At 52.6% G+C, this 19,782-nt stretch overlaps 3 protein-coding genes across 3 annotated transcripts in view; 2 read left to right on the top strand and 1 right to left on the bottom strand.

The window, feature by feature from the left end:
- The window catches only part of LOC144175832 (nose resistant to fluoxetine protein 6-like), a 421,837-nt gene that overhangs the window by 212,443 nt on the left and 189,612 nt on the right, over nucleotides 1-19,782 (bottom strand). The gene's annotated exons all lie outside the window — the stretch shown is intronic.
- Nucleotides 8,952-10,430, top strand: LOC144173961 (uncharacterized). Its single transcript, XM_077702340.1, has one exon. The coding sequence runs from the start codon at nucleotides 8,952-8,954 to the stop codon at nucleotides 10,428-10,430; it is 1,479 nt and encodes a 492-aa protein (XP_077558466.1).
- Nucleotides 11,501-14,332, top strand: LOC144163654 (uncharacterized). Its single transcript, XM_077694450.1, is given in 2 exon segments — nucleotides 11,501-14,131; nucleotides 14,134-14,332. Coding segments are annotated over 2 exon segments (2,781 nt in total). The 5' UTR covers nucleotides 11,501-11,526; the 3' UTR covers nucleotides 14,310-14,332.

The following is a 19,782-nucleotide window of genomic DNA, read 5'->3' as shown; positions in this document are numbered from 1 at the left end:
GCGCCGGATTTACGTCAAAGGGATGCGGAAGCTTGAAAGTATCGTCGGGTGCGTGTTCACAGTCGGCTACTGCGATCACGTCACTTGCTTCTTGCATTTCTTCGAGGAACGCAATTGAAGCGCCCTTGTTTAAATTACTCCTCAGTGAAATTGGTGACGAAAACGTGTGATTTTCGCTGCTTAAACCGCGCAATGCCTCTTGCGACAGACACACCGCAGTCGAGAAGCAACCTTTTGTCACTCTCCACGATAGCATCGACGTCGGGAGCAGCGCCTTCACAGTAGACGCTGACCATCAAGCTTGCGCGGGGTGGCAGGGTGACGTGGTCATCGGCGATCCTTACAGCTTCACGGTGTGGGGTGTCGATTCCGGCGTCATGGAGTGATGGGAGGAAAAAGTTATCGACTTCGTCTGCAGATCGATTATTGCGCCGTTGTCCGTCAAAAAGTCCATTCCGAGAATTACGTCGCGGGAGCAGTTAGGCAAAATGACGAACGCCGCTGGGTACGTCGTGCCGTCTATGTTAAAGAGCGATGTGCACGTTCCACTTGGCGTCCCGAAGTGGCCTCCTGCTGTGCGTATATGTGGACCATCCCATCTTGTCGTAACTTTCTTCAGCTTAGATGCGAATGACCCGCTCATTACCGAGTAGTCGGCTGCCGTGTCGATGAGGGCGACTACGTCAAAGCCGTCGATTGACAACTGGACGTCGGACGCCGCCTTCCTCGAGTTCCGGGTGAGTCGGGGCGTCCCGTCTCGGCTTGTAAGTCTTGACGGTCGGGAACTGTGCATCGTTTTTGTCTTCTCAGCGGCATCTCGGTCATGTCGGATACGCGTCGCGCAGTGTAGCTGTCATCGTGTTCGGGAGTCTCGTCAGGGTTAGGTCGGGTCGTCAGCATGAGGGCATGTCGTGAATCGGTGTCTTCGGCGCGTCCTTGCGTCGTTGGAGGGTTTCCAGTTTTTTTAGTTGCTCACCTCCAGAAGTTCCTTCCTTTAGTTTCCCCAGCGTGGGCTGGGGGTCCTTCCACGTGAGAACTGAGCATTGCTACGGCGGTTCGGCGACTGGTATGGGTAGGGCGACAGCGAACGGTTGAAACGTGCTGGTCGACGGCTGGTGTTGGACAGGTACCTTCGATTTCCGATGGGCGCTGGCCAGTTCGGAGGCGGGGTGCGTCGACGGAGAACCCTCGCAAACCGAGCCTCCTGTAGGGGCAGCGACGGTAGATGTGGTCGGCCTCTCCGCAGTGGTAGCACAGCGCACGATTGTCGGACGTTCGCCGCACGTCGGTCTTCCTTGGGGCGGGGGGCTGCGCCGCAGGTGGTCGGGCCGGCGAGAGGGGACGACGGTACGGAGCCACGTGACGATAGGGTGCAGGTGGGCGAGGGCGATGGACAGCAGCCGCGTAGGTCATGGCTTGCGGCTCGCAGGGTGCTACTGGCGTCGTTCAAGTTCCCAGCGCTTGCTGCACTTCTTCTGTAATGACGTCGGTAAGAGAAGCGACTTGTGGTTGCGGCGGCGTTGGGAGCAGTTTCCGCAGCTCCTCCCTCACTATTTCGCGGATAGTCTCCCTTAGGCTATCTTCGGGAATGCGCATATTGTCGACGCAATTCGCATTGGCCATGCCAACATAGTTCCGGTCGTACTGCTTAGCACGCATTTCGAGGGCTTCGGTCACGAATTCGGCGACGGTCTTTGGCGGATTTCGGACAAGTCCAGCAAACAGTTCCTCCTTCACACCGCGCATTAAGAAGCGCAACTTCTTTTATTCCGTCATTTCGGGGTCCGCGCGGCGAAATAGCTGCTTCATCTCCTCAACGAAGATCACGACCCCTTCGTTGGGGTGTTGCGTGTGCGTTTCCAACAAAACGGCGGCTCGTTCTTTCCGCCCGACGGTAGCGAATGTTTTGAGGAACTCGCTCTTAAAGGGAGTCCAGTTGGTTAGGGAGCTTTCATGGTCCTCAAACCACGTTCGGGCCGTATCTTCCAAATAGAAGAAAACGTGGCGGAAAGTTTCTTCGTCATCCCACCTGTTGACGATGCGGACGCGCTCCACTTTCTCCAACCAGTCCTCAGGGTCTTCTCTGGGGGATCCGCGGAACTATGGCGGTTCTCGTGGCTGCTGCAGGATGATTGGCGACGTTGTTTCTTGCATCATGATGTTGGTTGCAGCGTTCCTTCTCTTGGGCCCTTCTGGCAGAAGACCGAACTCGGGTAGCAATCCTTGCAGTCGGCGGCTTTCTCTGGTTGGACTGGCTTGGCGGCTTCCAGATGTCGTAGAGAGCATAAAGGCTTAGTACCCCGCACTTCCACCAGATGTCAAGAATCCAAGGACGACGCAGTTGTCTTGAAGGAGAAACAAGTTTATTGGAGCGAACTTGTGCTCCCCTAACAACTCAAAAGAATACAGAGGCGGCGAAGCAGTTGTCAAAAAAGTGACTAGCACAGGCTTGTTTCGTCGAATGAATGCCGCGGCGTCTGCTCTGCAGGCTTTTATCTTTCGGCGCAAGTGTTTCTGGAAACGTCGATTCACATCCAGAACATTGTAGATCACAGAATATTATTCTGGGCTAGTGGCGTTAGGGCGAAATAGTCTGCTTATCTGAATGTGATAGCCCGTGCGGCATAAAAGTAAAGAATGTAAGACGCGCTTCGTTTGGAGCGCAGGTAACACAGCCGGGCGTGGCTCGGCAGTAAAAACAAACAATAAATAATCAAACCCATACATGGTTCGCGGCAATATTTTCCTCAGTGCAATTGACAAACGTATACAGCAAAACCTGTGCGGATTGGCTTTTAAAGTACTGGGATACGTGGATGACTTTCTTGTGTTTGTGGAGAAATGCAATGTTTCGTGCCAAGCTGTTTATGTGCTTAAATTGTTTAAACAGTACAGTCTTGGACTCCATTTCGCGTGTGAGCTTCCTACAAAGGGATGCCTACAATTCTTTCATTTGCGCTTATATTTGGAACCAGGGCATGTCTGCTGGGAGTATTGCCCTAGATCTGCGAAACCACTTCTAAATTTTAGTTCGTGGCACTCCAAATTGGTGAAAAGTGAAATAGCCTTTTCTGTGTTAAGGTCTGCGGTGTTTAAGTCCTGTTTGCATAAAACTGGAAATTGTTTCCAGGCGCAGATTACCAGGTTGGACGCCTCCGGTTTTCCGGAGCACATAATGCACAAGAGTGCTCAAAAGATAATTAAAGTAGTGGGTGCGGCAGCGCAATCTTGGAAAGATGGGCTTGTGGCAGGAAAAATGAAAACCGCTGATTCCGTATATTCACCCTTTATCCCACGGTTTGAAGAATGTTGCGGGGCGTTACGGGGTTAGAGTCCTTTTTTCTGCTCCGAATAAACTTGGTAAGTTGTGTAAAATGATGGAAAGAAGGTTGTCCGGCGAGAAGTCTGACAGATATTGCAACGTTAAGCATGCTCCGCCATTTGTCCCGTGCAACACAGGAATTGTGTACTCATCGCCATTACCATGTGACAACGTATATATCAGCCAGTCATGCAGGTGCATCAATGTTCGTCTGATGGAACTCAAGAACAACCCTCATGCTTATATCACTCGACATTGCGCGACCCACAAAGATAAAGTCCAGGCGCAATGCTGTCCACTTTTTGAAAACACCAGCGTGTTGTGGCGACACAATCACCAATTGACACGTCAGATAATTGAAGCTTTTTATATACGAAAGCACGATGATAAATGTGTCAGCCACGCGTCGGTGGCACTGCATGAAAAGGAATTTCAGTTCTTGTCAAATGCATTAACTTAGGTGTTTTGCGGGTTGGTTGTTGAGTATATACAGTGTAATTTTGTGTTTTTCGAATCGTAATCCTGTGACCGTTGTGTTTATCAAACTGCGCTCTCAGGGTTAATCTGGGCACGGGTTCTTTCTGAGTATATATTTGTGTTTACGCCAAAGAAAGTCAGTTGTCAGTTAGCGTCGTGTGTTTTCTCTTCTGTGTCCCGTTTTAAGCGCTACTTACGATGTATACAGCATCATCACCGGCCGCAGTGCACCTACTTGTTGCAGAACTGTATACGTGCTGCTGCGATACTGCTTCCAGAAAAGCCGAAGGCCTCCTAAGATGGCGAGAGAGATTTATGATGCACGCGCGTTGTCTAGCATTTTAGTTTTGTGATGCACGCGCTAATGAAGGCGTCGCAAGCCAATGTGAATTGAGTACGCGCAGAGATTTGGTTTTATTTTTCCTAATGGAGGCTATGGTACATTGCGCGATGGGTGTTTTTATGTGTTTTATCTATTCTGGTATACATGACAGAACTGGGAGCACCGAAGGTTTTGCGTGTTATGATTTTGTGTTGCACGCGACGCTATGCGACCTGTGGCAGCCGGAGCGAATTGAGCGCACGCAGAGGGTGAACTTGTCTGGGCGAATTCAGCGTACTCTAACCAGTGCGCATTCTGTGGACGCCATACGGGTGCGTGCTTTCCCCAATCTAGGCAAGTTACACTATCGCGGGAAAAAGCTCTTCGTTTGATTACATCGTGAAGCCAACCAAGGTGTGTCCTTCGTAAAAAGTGAATCAGCAACAACCAAGCGCACCGCACTGATAAACTGACAAATAGGGCGACAAGACGAGCAAGAGCGTAGCTAGGGGATGAATAGCAGAACACAAAGGATGACCAGCTTGATAAGTGGGGCTTACAGGGACAATGCAGACAAAATGAAAGTTTGTTTTATTCCAAACATTTCCTGTTTTGTAGTGCCGCCAGCCGCATGTCCGGAAGCAAACGATGCTCTATTCACTAAGACATTAATCCATTTAAGTTTAAATTTTGACTCTCCCGCCAAATCGTGTGTATTGGCGACGTCTGCAATGACATCAGAAAAACCTCTCTGCAGCCGATTGCGGAGCCTCGTTTACCGTTAGTCAACCTGGATAGCGCCACCATACCACGAAGGTCCGTTTTCTGCCTTTGCTTTGTTTTTGACAGTATTTCTACCCGGCCTATTTTTGTTCATTGAGGAAATCAATGCTCCGTCAAACGTGGTGTTCGCTCGACAAGTATGGTCACGTAAGACACCGTCGCTCACGGCAATTGGCCAGGGTCGTGATTAATGCGACTGGTTCCCTCTGCGCGGATACCATGTATCGTAGGTATTCACCGCGAAGAGCTAGCCGCGGTTTTGGCGGGGCGATTCCTTTTGCCGAGCAGTTTCTCGGCCATCTTTGGTAGGCGGAGCGCCGTGACGTTGATTTGCTTTGCAACGGCCGCTGGGGACAGGGACCAGCTTGCATTGCTGGTGGTTCCGGGGATGAGTGTCTTGCCACGCCGAGGGGGGGCTCATGGTCTAATACATCGCCACCGTTTATGAGTGTGAACGGCTAAATGCGGAATTCGCGGAAAGTCAGATATGCGCATTTTTGCGTTGTTTTCTTGGCTCGCCTTGGCCATGCAGTCTGGTAGGCTCGGAGATCTTTTAAATGATCAGCCGTAGAGTCACTGGCAGGTGTGAAGTGGGACGTTTTTGTTTTTTTTTTTGAAATTGCATTTCCCGTTTTTGGAAGACACCTGGCCTGTGATGACCTTAGTCATGTGCCGCCAGCATAGTGTGGAAATTGTGCACGTGGATTATTCCTAGAGCACTTCGCAATACCGCGACGGCTTATCCGTGGCGTGCCCCGAGCACCTTCGGTACGTCCGACCGTTTTGGGCGCGAACATTGTGCCGTTTCGGCGGAAATCACCTTTCTGGAGTCGCGTATTCTGATAACGGTCATAACCGATTGATGGCCCCGCACTCGCACACCAGCCTGTCAACAATCCTCCGGAGATTCCTGGTGAGCCAGTTGACCCTTTCTCCAGCCTACTATATAAGTGAGAGAACGCACGTTTCTTATTGTAAATTTTTTGCTGTGTTTTGTTAATGCTTGCACGTTGCGTACACGCGTGACGCTGTTCATATTGTTGTTCGTACGGTTGTGTTAGGAATTGCGCATTTCTTTGCCTATAGTCACGAATATCCTGTACAGATAGTGTCAAAAATTAGTTTGGAAACGAAAAAAAACGACAAGTCATGGCTGTTTCGTTGGCCGTAGAGGGGGAACTCCGTATTGTTTCTAGGCCGCCTCTGTCCCCTCCTTTGGTTCTTGGAAATTCCGAGGGGGTTTAGTTAGCATTTGTTTTGGGTTTCTCCGCGCCAGCGAGACGCGGGCTAGAGGAGTAACGTTAGGTTGGAGAGTGGGATGGCCCCCTTGCATGGGAGGGTCTGTACTCTGTTTTCTCTCAGCCCCTCGTTTCTTGTCCCCGCCGCGATCAGGCTCGTCCTTATGTGAACGAGGGAGGGAGATCGGGAGCAGCGCCATTAGTCGCTTTTCGGCATTTTGCACGGTACGCGGTATCTTTTGGTGTGCCATCTGCATTTTGTGTGTGTGCTCATTTTGTGGGGGGGATGAGTGATTTATTATCCGTCGGTTCGTTGGCCGCGCTTTCTCACCCGTTAGGGCGATTTTTGCAGCCAGGGCCAGAGGGTGCTGCACTCTCCCCTCCGCGGGAGTACGCGGGGGCTGCCGCCGCTTTGGCGCGGGCTTTTTTCGCTGCGGGCGTGCTGCATTTCTGGCACGACGATGAGGTCCGGGTAAAATTTTCTTTCGACTTATGAAAGCATGCACGTTAGCACGTGTCCAGCAAGTTCGGTTTCCATGCAGACTTGCTCCTGGGTCCACTTTTGCCGTCGCTTGTCTTGTCGTCTGTAGAGACGCGTCGTCTGCTACGCGCCGTACGAACAGGCCGAGTGTCCCGGCAGTTTCACGGAATGAAACGTGCTCTTTCTTGGGTGGTCGTCGGCGGCCGTCTTTTTGTCGTCCACGCGACAGCTGTGTAACTTCTCAGAGCCCATTGGTCTCTTTTTTTCTGGTTTGTTCACGCGTTCGCACTTTGAACATTTGGATTTTATGGACTACAGGAACATTGAGGCTTACAAGCAATGGGACATAGACGTGATTGATTATCGTTAATGTATTATCCCTAACACTTGAAATGATCAGCTGCCTCATATGAAAGGCACATTTAAGAGGCACATGCTATTAAAGAGGTGCGCTGACAACTGCGCATTTCCATTTTGTTTGTCTTTGAAGGAATTCTAAGCGAAACTCCTTCCGAGAGTCATGGTGTAGGGAAAGACGTATTCGCTATCTTCGCAATGCGGTTTACAGCTCTTTTAATTACTATTAGCAAATGTAGGAAAAGAGAAAAAAAACGAACCAAGAGCAATCAACTCGCCAAATATGGACTCTATCGAACGGCACCCCCTGAACAAGGCCCAAGTTCTTTTATTATTGCGGGAAACAATCAGTGGCAGCACACATTTTTTAAGAAAAAGGATCCGGGCACTCAGAATAATTTAGAACACTAGTTCGTATTTCGAAAGACGGGAAATGTAAACGGAAAGTGGGTAAGTACAAAAAAAAACATTATGCGCCTCCTACTTGTCCCTGCACACATCAGTGATCCATGCTTGCCGTCTTTCCTTTTGGTAAGCTTTTCGAGGGAATCTGTAGAATTTCACGGGTGGATTCTTATCCTTCGTCTTATTGCTACTGTTGTGGCAGCCTACCACGCAACAAAATATTGTGGGCGACCCTTGGCTTTTAGGTTAACCACCTCCGACATTGCGAAACGACAGCGTTTGGTGAACGGCTTTTGGGCGCTCTCGAATAGAAGCCGACGCCCGCCAGCCCGCTCCTTCGCGTCTGACAAATGCACGTACAGCTCGAGGTGCACGCTGCCACACTTCCAGACCCATTTTTGTCCTCCTGCACCGCCTGAGGCATCCGGCCCCCCTACTCTCGAATGCGAACAAAGCGGCCGCCGGCGGCACGAGCCATTTAACCCAGCACGTACAGTGGTGATCTCGCTAAGGGTGAACACGGGGGCGCGTGGCCGCCTGTACCATCAGAGCAGCCTACCGTGACAAGCACGAACCATCACGCATGCGCTGTGCGTGCCGAGCGATATTTTGCTTCCGGCGCGCGCATCTCGTCAGCGGAGCGTCTGCTCGTCGTCTGCTATGTTGCGTCTCGTCTGCTAATGGTACCGTGCTTTGAACCGCGATTCCTGGATCCTTGCATAAAAACGCCCAAAGGTAAAAACAATAAAGGATGATAGTTTTCTCTCGTATATTGAATGAAGGTCGTAGCGCCTGGGCCACCTTTCCGTGACCACCTTCGAACCCTTGAATTGCGTGCTTCTAGAGCATTTATTAGACTTTTTGAAAGCACTTGCAAAAATAAAGTGCTGCAAAAATCTGCGTGATCTTTTGATTGAGTCGGTTTGAAACAAGTGGACGAGTTACACTGCTGTGCCGAAACCATTGTATTGGAGCTGAAGAGCGAATTACCGCTCCCACTGAAACATTTTTCATGTCGATTCTAGTTTTCACTCATTCATACAGTGGCTGATAGCTATACCGCTACACGCGCGATAATCATAGCAGACGACGCGCAGACGCTCCGATGACGCAGTGCGCGCGCTGAAAGCATAGCCTCGCTCTGCACGCACAGCGAATGAGTGATGGTTCGCCTTGGGCACGGTAGGCTGTTCTAATAGTACCGGCGGCCACGCGCTCCTGTGTTCACCCTTAGCGAGATCACCACTACAAAGGGCGGCGGGAACTTCCTTGACTCCCTCGAAACGAAAATTTTACGAAAAGTCCAGGTCCCCGGGCCACAAAAGGTGTCAAACGAGTCCGGGGATCGATGCGGACACTTTGGTGATGTATCCTCGTCGATTGAGAGTAATTTAGGCGGCGCAATTAGTAAAACCGGCGGAGCCCATGCGGAGCACGTCTGCTCAGCTCGGCGACGTGGCCTAACGGACCACGCCTAGGCTTAGCACGAGTGCGGCCGCTGCGCACATCAGCGCCGGCCGGCCGGCCCGACACGACAGCTCAACGTCCGGATCCTCATCACAGGAGATGTCTACCGCTACCTCGCAGCCCAACGCAGTTCCTCAAAATCGTTTTGCGGCCCTCGCAACAGAAGACATGGACTGTTGTGCAAGTGGCAGTGATTCTACTACCACCACCTCGCAAGACCAAGCAGTTCATCGCAGCCCCGGACGCACCGCCATTGTGGTCCAAGGCACCGACCTACATCCAAACGACACCGAAGGATGGAAAATCACGGGAAAACAAGTAAGCCAAAGAATTACTACGCCCCAGAAATATGAAACTACCCCAAACGCCATGACAACCCCGCATTTTAACGAAGTCCACACCAAACGCATGGTAACGAAAATCACCAAAGCATCCCGCATGCCACACATTCTGCCGCGGGAAGAGACCAAGATTGTGATGCGCCCAAGAGGAGGCCTTTGCCTAGCGAGAATTGAAGCCAACATCGTAATGTCCGCTGTCCTCACCGCGGCCAGTATTCCCAGAACTGAAGCGCGAGAAGATACAATCTGCACCAACCCCATGCAGAATATCATCGTGGTCAGCACCCCCGATGACACTAGAGCACGTCACTACGCAAATGTACGCTCCCTATACATCGGGGGCCGCAACTACGACACGCGCGCTTATTGCACTGCACCCCACGGGACAGTTAAAGGAGTAATCCGAGGCATCGCAATCGAGGACACGGCCGAGGACTTACAAGATAACATAGTCAACCCCACGAACCCCCTAGCCTTAGAGGCACATCGAATTGGCACCACGACCACGGTAATTGTACTGTTCGCCGGCCCCAAAGTCCCCAACTACGTCAAATATGGTTCCATGCTCCTCAAATGCGGATTATACAGACAGCACTATGACGTATGCAGGACATGCGGGAAAATTGGCCACCGCGCTGATGTATGCCCCACACCAGGAGCCAAAATCTGCTTTTCGTGCGGCACACCCAACCCAGCAGCGGACCACGCAATGCAGTGCAGGCCCCACTGCAGGCTATGCAATGGACAACACCCTACAGGCGAAATGGACTGCACAAACAAGTACAAGGTGCCCTTTGTAGTCACGAAACGCAGATGGGAGCGCAGAAATGCCGCACAACAAGGGTCAACGTTCTCTTCTCAAGACTTCCCACAGCTGCGCATACAATCGCAGCAGCAGCAACAACAGAATGAGACACGCCAACAACCACCTATATCAGAGAGACGCAGTCGCTCACGACAGCGAGATAAGAGCAGAGGTCGCTCAGCAAGCCGTATCAGAAACACGGACGCCAATCGCAACCCACACATGGAAACCAACCGCAGCAAGCCACGCCAAGGCGAAAGAATCAGCTGGGCCCAGGTGATTAACCCTCAAACGTCGCACCATAATCCTCGCAACGCCGAAGTTCTACAAAGGGACTCTACCATCCAAGCACTGCGAGCGGAGAACGACCAGCTCAAGCGACGCATCGCCGAACAAGATGCCCATATACAAGCCATAAACGCCAAGTCATAGACAGCGAACGCCTCGACGGGGTGGAGCAACGCCTCGACGCTCTCGGACAAACATGCCAACAAATGATGGCAATGATCCAGAACATACAGGCAACGCTGGAATCGCTCATAAAAGCGCAAACAACGCCAGGAACTCACCCGCAACAAGCCTCAATCCATCCTCAACAATGGACGGAATAGCATCAGCAGCCACACCTAACCCAGGACACAACGCCACAACACCACATTACCTCCTCATCTGGCAGTGGAATCCCAATGGCATTCAGGGGAAGAAGGCGTCATTACAGCAATACATACAGCAAAGCCCCAAGAGACCAGACGTAATAATACTCCAAGAAACACACAGCGAAACCCCACCAACCCTGCCAGGATACCGATCCTTTGCGAAGCCACCCAGCGCTCGAACTGTTGGAAAAGGGGCAGGGCAAGGGGTCTGTACCTTGGTCAAGAAGAATCTCACCTCAATCGATCACGACCTCCTCCCTAACGGCGCCATCGAGCGCACCACAGTTGAAATAGTAACCGGGAAACGAAGACATCGAGAAAGCACGTTCATAATCAACATATACAGCAACCCCAAGCACTACCAACAGAAGTTTCGCACCCTCGTCCACAAAACACAACAACTTGCCGGCCCCCACGTCACCCTATTATGCGGAGACTTCAATGCACAACATACAGCCTGGGGATACACCCATACCACAGCCAAAGGCCACAGCCTCTATGATGAAACCATGGATGCAGGCTACCAATTGTTAAATGACTCAAACGCACCTACTCGAAATGGAACTTCGGCACAACGAGACACCAACCAAGATCTCGCCTTCATAAGAACACCCACTGCACCACGAAGTATCACTTGGAGGAATACTGGAGAAACGCTAGGTAGCGACCATTGTATACTCGAAATTACTCTACCCATCGCCACGGCTACCCAGAAACTATGGAGCCAGCACCTCACTGATTGGAAAGAATACAGGAAAAAGCTAGACGAGAGAACACCGGATACCATCGAAGACATAGACGCATGGACCAACTTGTTAAACGCTACAACCAAGGACGCAACTCAGACATTAGAAGCGGAGCAAGAGGTTCCAATGATAGACAGTAGATTAGCGCACCTCCTAGAAGCACGCAACTCCCTGAAGAAGCGGTGGAAACGCCAACGCCACAACCGAAAACTCCGAAAACGCATACCACAACTTAACCGGGACATAGAACAACACAGCACAACCCTCTGCAGACAACAATGGCACGCAGTATGTCAAGAGGCCGATGGCCAACTTCACAAAAGCAGAACGTGGAATCTCCTGCGCCACCTACTAAACGACCAGACCACCAAGGGCGCTCAACATTACACGCTGAACAGAACCATCCACAAAGCCGTCCGAGAATTGGGAGAAGCCGAAGTACAAAGACGCCTGGACGCCAAGTACCTCCCTGCAACACCACCAGACCCTCTCCCAAACTATGAAGGCGCACCCAATGACCTTTTAGACGCCGATATAGAAGAATGGGAAGTGCGTGCAGTGCTTCAAACCATTAACTGTAAATCGGCGGCCGGCCCAGATCAAGTTACCAACAAGGCGCTCCGAAATTTGAACGACACAGCAATAGAAGCCCTAACCAAATACTTCAACAAGTGCTGGCGCACGGGCAAGCTCCCGCAACAATGGAAGACTGCGAAAACGGTTCTCATCCCCAAACCGGGCAAGCCATCCCACATTGACAACCTGAGGCCTATATCTCTAACATCCTGTGTGGGAAAGGTGCTCGAACACGTACTCCTCAATCGCTGGCAACGGTTCCTGGAAGAATCCGACATCTACCCAGACACGATGCTGGGGTTTCGAGCCAAATTATGCACCCAAGACGCCATGTTGCTTCTCAAGCACGAAATCATTGATCGAAAATTCCCCACCCTGGACAACAGAGCAGTACTCGGACTAGATCTTCAAGGAGCCTTTGACAACGTACACCACTCGGCAATACTTCAGCAAGTGTCCAACCTCAATATGGGACAGCGAACTTTCGCGTATATCAAGGACTTCCTGACCAACCGAATCACAAGGCTCGTGGCAGGGGAACTGCAACTCCCACCTAAGCAGCTGGGAAGCACGGGCACCCCACAAGGTTCCGTAATCTCCCCTCTGCTGTTTAACATAGTCATGATCGGCGTAGCTAGAAGACTCGAACAAGTTAGTAACATCCGGTACACGATCTATGCAGATGACATTACGTTGTGGTCAACAGGGGGTAGTGACAGCCAGATAGAAGCGGCCCTCCAAGAAGCCGTCACTGCAGTCGAAGAACATCTACGCCCCACTGGACTCAAATGTTCGCCAACAAAATCCGAACTTCTAGTGATCCCACCACCAGGAACGAGAAGGCCAACCAAACAACACACCCCCATCAATGTGGTCACCCAGGACGGAATGCCGATAACACAAGTCCCAACGATCAGAGTGCTCGGGTTGCACATACAAGACTCGCACCACAACAACGTCACAGTGCAGAAACTCCACGCCAAGCTCACGATGGCCACTCGACTCCTCCGGAAAGTGGCCACGCGATACCAAGGCATGAGAGAAGATAGTCTACTTAGACTCACCCAATCCTTTGCACTAAGTCACATCGCTTACGTGGCATCCTTCCACAACTGGAAGGCGGCCGAAAAGCTAAAGATAGATGCAATGATCAGACGAACCTACAAGACAGCACTGGGACTATACGCCCACACCAATACGGACCGCATGCTCGCATTAGGAGTACATAATACGACAGACGAAATCGCAGAAGCCCAAAGCACAGCTCAGTATCACAGACTGTCCCAGACCAGAACAGGGCGAGCAATACTACAAAGAATCGGACTCAATACACCTACAACGGCTCCAAAGAAAGCAACTCCGCTACCCCGGACTCTCGCCCAACGCCTACGGATTCCCCCCTTACCTAAGCACATGCACCCACAGGCTCATCAAGAGAGACGGTCGGCGAGAGCCACGGCCCTTACGAAGTGGCACGTCAAAGACCCACACGCCTACTACGTGGACATAGCACAATACCCCCAACAACCAGATACGTATGTAGCAGCCGTCCTCGCATCCGACACTGGGATACTCCAAACATCTGGAAGCATACAGTGCAAGACACCCACACAAGCCGAAGAGCTGGCCATTGCACTGGCACTTACGCTTCCGAAATGCCGCACGGTCCTCAGCGACTCGAAAACGGCCATACTCAACTTCGCTACAAACAACGTCAATAATACAACTGCCAGAATATGCTCCACAATATCATCAGGCCCCAACATTACCATCAAGTGGTTCCCCGCACACGCTGGGCAGTTAGACACAGGACCGAACCGGAATGAAGAGGCAGACATGGAGGCACACGCGCTAACCAGCCGCGGGTCCCCACCCCGCCCCTCGATTCACCCGGCACCTCGGTCCAATGACGATGAATACTCCATCACCTCCTACGGAGACATTCTCCAGTGGTACAGAACAAATAGATGCCTCTTCCCACCCCCCCATCGAGACCTTACCCGCAAGGAAGCTACTACACTACGACAAATACAAGCACAGGCTATATGGACACCCGTACTGGCACGACACATATGCCCCGCCGTATATACAACAGACATCTGTCAACAATGTCAACAAGCAAGAGCCACCCAGAGACACTTGCTCTGGAACTGCACCCCCCAGACCGCCTAGACGAAGCAATGCCTCCTGCCATGCGCAGCAAGATCACAAGCCAAGACCCTGGAGACCAAAGAGACGTGGTCCAGCACGTGCTGGACATCCTGGCGAGACAGCAGCCGAAAACGTCACCCTCACGGGTTGGCATGAGTAGGCTGCCGCCCCAGGCTGTCTAGCACGCCCGTCTCACCCCACCCCCCATCCCATGCCGGACTGTCAATAAAGTTGTTTCTCTCTCTCTCTCGAAACGAAAAGGACGCCGCTTCGCGACGTGAGCAAACTTTCATCGGAGGCGTCGCGCGTTCGCCGCGGCGATCCTTGTGCTTCGCCCTTGATGAATGTGACGTGTGTGCGCGCCTGCCGAGGAGGACAAGTGTGCTTCCTTTGATTGTGTCCACCTCCGTGTTCCGTTGTCGCGTACAACACCGCAGACCCGCGAGTATGAGTGCGTGCGTGCGTACGTGCCAGCTTCATTCGGGCGAACAGTACACCCCGCTGGTGGTGCGTGTTTGTGGAGCGCGTGCGATGTCTTCTGGTGTGCCGGCATCACGGCCTCTTCGGTTGGTACGCTGCGACCAGGGACACCGACAACCGAATGCAGAGGTGACCTTCGTCTCCAGGAATGTGGGCGTCTTGAATGGCCGTGCTGACCTTGCACCGCCTTCGACACATCTCCCGCCGCCTTCCGCCGGGTTGAAGCTCGGGCCGCTGCTCTTCTGGCGGGACACCGTCAATCAGGGAAGACCCGGACCCCCTTCCTCCCGCAGGCGTCGGCTGTCCCCTTGCTGGCCCATCCTTGCTGGGCAACACGGCTCGAGAGAACAGTGAAATGGCTCCTGCGCTTCCGCCCATTATCTTCCCGCCTCGAGAAATCTGCGTTGAGAGACTCGATATTGAGTGTGGCTCCCCGATGTGACACATACGAACGCTAACTGCAGGAAAAACTTTTAACCCCTTTATGGTCCCCAAGTGCCGAACAATGCGGGAACCTCCGTGAAGAATATTTCTACCCTGTGGAGTCTATGTATTCTTTCCATCCCGGTGTATGTAGTGTGATATTATTACGGGTATATAATAAAATTATGTGTGCCTATTGTATTATAATTTGTGTAATATAAGTAACAGCTTTGTTAATGTAGCGCATAGTGTACGTACTGCAACCTTAGTTGACCTCGTGTGCATAGCGTATCCTTAATTCGCTCACCAAAAGAGTAGAGTATTGTTTATAGTGCACGGTTCTTGTTTCGTACCTTATTCGTAGTGTGTATGTATATCTTAAGTATGTGTAGCGTGCGTTGTGAATGCAGTGTTTGTTTAAGCGCTGGAGTAGAGGCTGGTGGGCTAAAGTGGAGGCTTTGATTTACTTGCGTTAAGGTTATTCTTCTTGGATGATTACCTGATGGCCGGCTTTCCAATCATCAGGGGGGCATTCAAGGAGAGAGGGATGTGGGGGCCCAGCCCCTCCAATTGGGGCAAGGAGGCGCTAGCGACGCCCTCATCCTTCGGCAAGCGAGGCTCTCGAGCCCCGCTGCGTGTGGAAGGGAGCTTCTTCTTTTACTCGCCACACGCTACACGCCGCTCAAGCAGTCGGAGCGGAAGAAAAAGGTCTGTGGGAAATTCGCGAACGTGCTTTGGACCCATACAACTACAGACGCCGCACGGCTAGTGCCGGGAAAAAGCGCCCAAACCATTCTGCAACGAACAACCGCCCGAAACAACGCCCAGGTCTGGCGGCAGGCGGAGACGCGCCAAGGGGCGGCAATCGCGGCAATACCCATGGTCGGCTGCGCTGTTTTCGTTACAGAAAAGAGGGCCACGTGATTCGAAACCGCTCCCAGCCGCCGGCGCAGTTGCGAAACGTAGGTGCTGGCGGAGCGGGAAAGCCCGTTCGGCCGAAGTAATTCTGGCCCCCTCCCTAGGCCTACCGTGTTGCCCCGTTGGCGAGCCTGCGCAGTTCATAACTGCCGTCATTGCAGGCCAAGATTTGCCGGCTTTATTGGACACGGGAGCTAGCGCTTCTTTGTTCGGAGACGAAGTGTTGAACCTCTTGCAACACCGTTCTGTTCGCCTCACGGAGTATCGAGCTGTGTTCAGCCTTGCCAGTGGTGCAGTGCGCGCCGGGGCGCCGCAAGGTTGACAGTTCGATTGGACGGGCGGATGAGACGATGTCGTTTTATCCACCTGCCAAGGCCGAGCGTCCCCGTGATTTTGGGCCGCGAATTTCTTCGGGAGAAGCGTCGTCGCCGTGCGGAGTGCTGCGTACCGGGGAATACCCCTGGGCGTAGAAAAGTTGTTCGGTGGCTTCTCGGTTGAAGAACAAGCCCGCGCGCGATGATGATTTACATCCCTTGATCACCGATATGGCTGGTTGGGATCGGAGGTAGAAGGCCCATATCGCGGACATTTTATTCCGGTTTGCAGAGCTTTTCTCGGGTCTGCCCGGTTGCACTGATCTCGTGCGACACCGGATCGAGACCGGAGTTGTGCTTCCTTTGAAGTGCTACCCCAGGCCGACTAGCCTCTCCAAGCGGCGGGCCATTGACGGCGCGCTGGTGAGGTGCTCCGACAAAATGTGGTGAGGTGCTCCAACAACCCGTGGGCGTCTCCTGTAGTCCCGGTAGAGAAGACAGACGACAGTTTTCGCTTGTGCGTTGACTACCGTAAGCTGAATGCCCTCACCCGGAAAGATGCCTACCCGCTGACTACGATCGAGTCGATAGTGGGGAACCTATAGGGTGAGCTAGGTATTTCACTATTCTGGATGCCTCAAAGGGTTACTTGCTGGTGGAGATGAATTCGGAGAATCAGGATAAGACAGCGTTAACCTGCCGTGGTGGTTTCTTTGAGTTTAAACGTATCCCATCTGGGTTGTGTACCTTCACGACATTGTAATATACTCGTGTTCACTGGAAGAGCATGTTAGTCATTTGGAAGATGTGCTCCGTACGCTCAAGGCAGTGGGTATGACATTTATTCTGGCGAAAGCGCAGATAGCGCGAACTCAAGTCATCTTCTTGGGTTCACGCTGGCCGGTGACTGCATCGAGCCGAACGCAGAGAAACTCTGGACAGGCTCTGCTGGACTTCCCTGTGCCCACATAAGTACGCGGCATTCACCGCGTTCTGGGAATGGCGAATTTTTATCGGTCATTCATTCCGTTCTGCGCTAAACTACAGGCTTCCCTGACGGGGTTTTTGGGAAATCGGTGACGCGGCTTTGGGGAAATTGCTGCGACAGCGCAGCTCAGGTTGCCCGACCTGAACAGGGAGTTTGTTGTACAAACGGACGCAAGTGACCTGGGATTGCGAGCTGCCCTCCTTCAGGAGTACGATGGCATGCTGCACCCCCTAGATTTTGCCAGCCGATCCCTCCTCCCCGCTGAGAAGAATTACTCAGTGTCGGAGCGGGAGTGCCTCGCTATCGTGTTTGCGCTGTGGAAATTCGTCGTCTATTTGGACGGGACAAAATTCGTAGTGCAAATGGACCACAGCGCGCTAACTTGGCTGATGCAGCTCCGAGAACCCTCGGGGTGGTTGGCACAGTGGGCTCTCCTCATACCGCACTACGAATTTTTCAGTGCAGTATCGGAAGGGAAGAACAATGGATTGTGCACGAAAGCCCACGATGCCAAAAGCCGCGTCTTATTTGCCGCGCGCCGGAAGCCCCGTGGCTTTTGCTCCGTTTGCGAAAGCCCCGAGCTCATTAGCCCCATACACATTTTCCCCGCCTCTTTTGCCCCGTCTCATTTGATACGTCTCATTTGCCCAGTGCCAATTGCCCCGCGCCGAAAAATCCCGCTGCTTTAAGCGCTGTAGTCATAATATAAGTACACGCTATCCTGCGTATGTTTTTTCTTTCTTGGTAATTTTTCTGCGTGGGCAATAAAAGGAGACGTAAACACGGAAGAAGAAAAGTAAAGACCCGAATACGTTGACCAAAGGATCTGGCTCGTCTGGTGGTGAATGCTTTCGTCCTCCGACTCCGTGTCTTGCAAATATAAATTTAATTATTCAATTAATTCAACCTGCTGTGGCCCCACCGAGGTGCCACCCTCAGAGACCACGGCGGTAATTCGTACGTTCCGGCAGGCACTCGCCAGTCACCACTTAAGCAACGGGGTGAAGCGAATCGGGAAGGGGGAGGGGGGTAGCGGTCACCGCCATCGTTCTTTGAACACGCATCTAAATTATCGCAGCCAAAGGAAGAAGGCATAACGTCCCAGTGCTACTTCGGAAAAGCGGAAGACGCAATCATTTACTTGAACACATCGTCAAACGTTACTTTACTCTAATATAAAAACCCTAGGCACTGAAAGGAAAATGACGCGCCATAATATCGCCCCGGCAGAATGGTTCGCCAAAACTGGCATCGGGACTCTTGGCAAACGGGGATTATTACGCGGGGCTACTGATCGCGGGCTATTTGAGACACGGGGCTAACGTCGCAGCACTTTTGCGACGGGACTTGTGGCGCGGGGCAATCGTGATACACGGGCAACAATGTGGTCGCCGACGCGCTTTCACTCGCCCCGCTTTCGCTTCTGGCCGGTGCCGAGGGAATGCTTCGCATGTCAATCCAGGCGAATAGGCGAGGATTGCGGCGGAACCCGCCGTCGGAAAGCCGTGCACCCTCTCGAGAGAACGACGGCAACGCTAGTCAGCCGCAACGGCCCCCCCGAATCCGGGCAGCCCCAGGCCACGACGCCGGAGATTCAGGTCCGTGCATGGTCTCCTTCCGGGATTATATTCAGCGCGCAGAGCTGATTCAGGCTCAGCAGGACGATGCTTTTTGCCGAGACATTCTTGGACGCCTACGGGAGGCGGAGCGGCGTGACGTTGCTGGCTTTGCAACAGGCGCAGAGGGACCGGAGCCAGCTTGCATTGTTGGTAGTCCCGAGGATACGTTCCTGCTGGACAACGACCAGCTCGGCCAAATACGTTGCCGCCGACGACGAGTCCATCGACCCGTTCAAAGTGGTGTTTCCGAAACGTCTGAGGTGCGCGCTATTGCGGTACGCTCACGACGAGCCACTGGCCTGACACCTGAGTGGGTCGAAGGTATTTTCGAGTATCAGTCGCACTGTCACCTGGCCCTGCATGAGGGCGGACATTTTCCGCTATTGCCGGTCGTGTCATGCCTGTCAGTCTGTCAAATTTTGCGGTGGGTGCCCTCCAGGTCTGATGAAACCAATTCACCGCCAGCGGCCGTGGCAGATAGCCGCCTGCGACCTGATGGGGCCTTTTCCCAGTGGCAAGCACGGCTATCAGCACCTGTAGGTAGTAGTCGATCACTTTACGAAATTGGTGGAATTGTTTCCACTGCGTAAGGTGACATAACGGGCGGTGCTAGACAAGTTAATGGAGGTATTTATTTGCTTCGGGTTCCCGGAGTGCCTCATCACGAACAATGCCTCCTAATTTACAGCCCGACTTTTCCGTGAAACCTGCTCATCCTTGCGCATCGAGCATCGTCCCACGTCGCCCTACCACCCCCAGTCAAATCTGACGGAACGCTTCAATAGGAGTGTGAAGACAATTCTCCGGGCTTTTACCACGATCCAAAAGGACTGGGCCGACCACCTGGACGAGCTCGCGTTCGCTGATCGGACAGCTGAGAGCCGTTCAACGGGATTCTCACCCGCATTCCTCA

This window comes from Haemaphysalis longicornis, unplaced genomic scaffold, assembly GCF_048455015.1.
Source record: "Haemaphysalis longicornis isolate Haplotype H1 unplaced genomic scaffold, Haemaphysalis longicornis Haplotype H1 scaffold_1, whole genome shotgun sequence".
In the NCBI taxonomy this organism is placed as follows: domain Eukaryota; kingdom Metazoa; phylum Arthropoda; class Arachnida; order Ixodida; family Ixodidae; genus Haemaphysalis; species Haemaphysalis longicornis.
The sequence above is the reverse complement of the archived record's forward strand: the minus strand, read 5'-3'. Positions and strand labels throughout refer to the sequence as shown.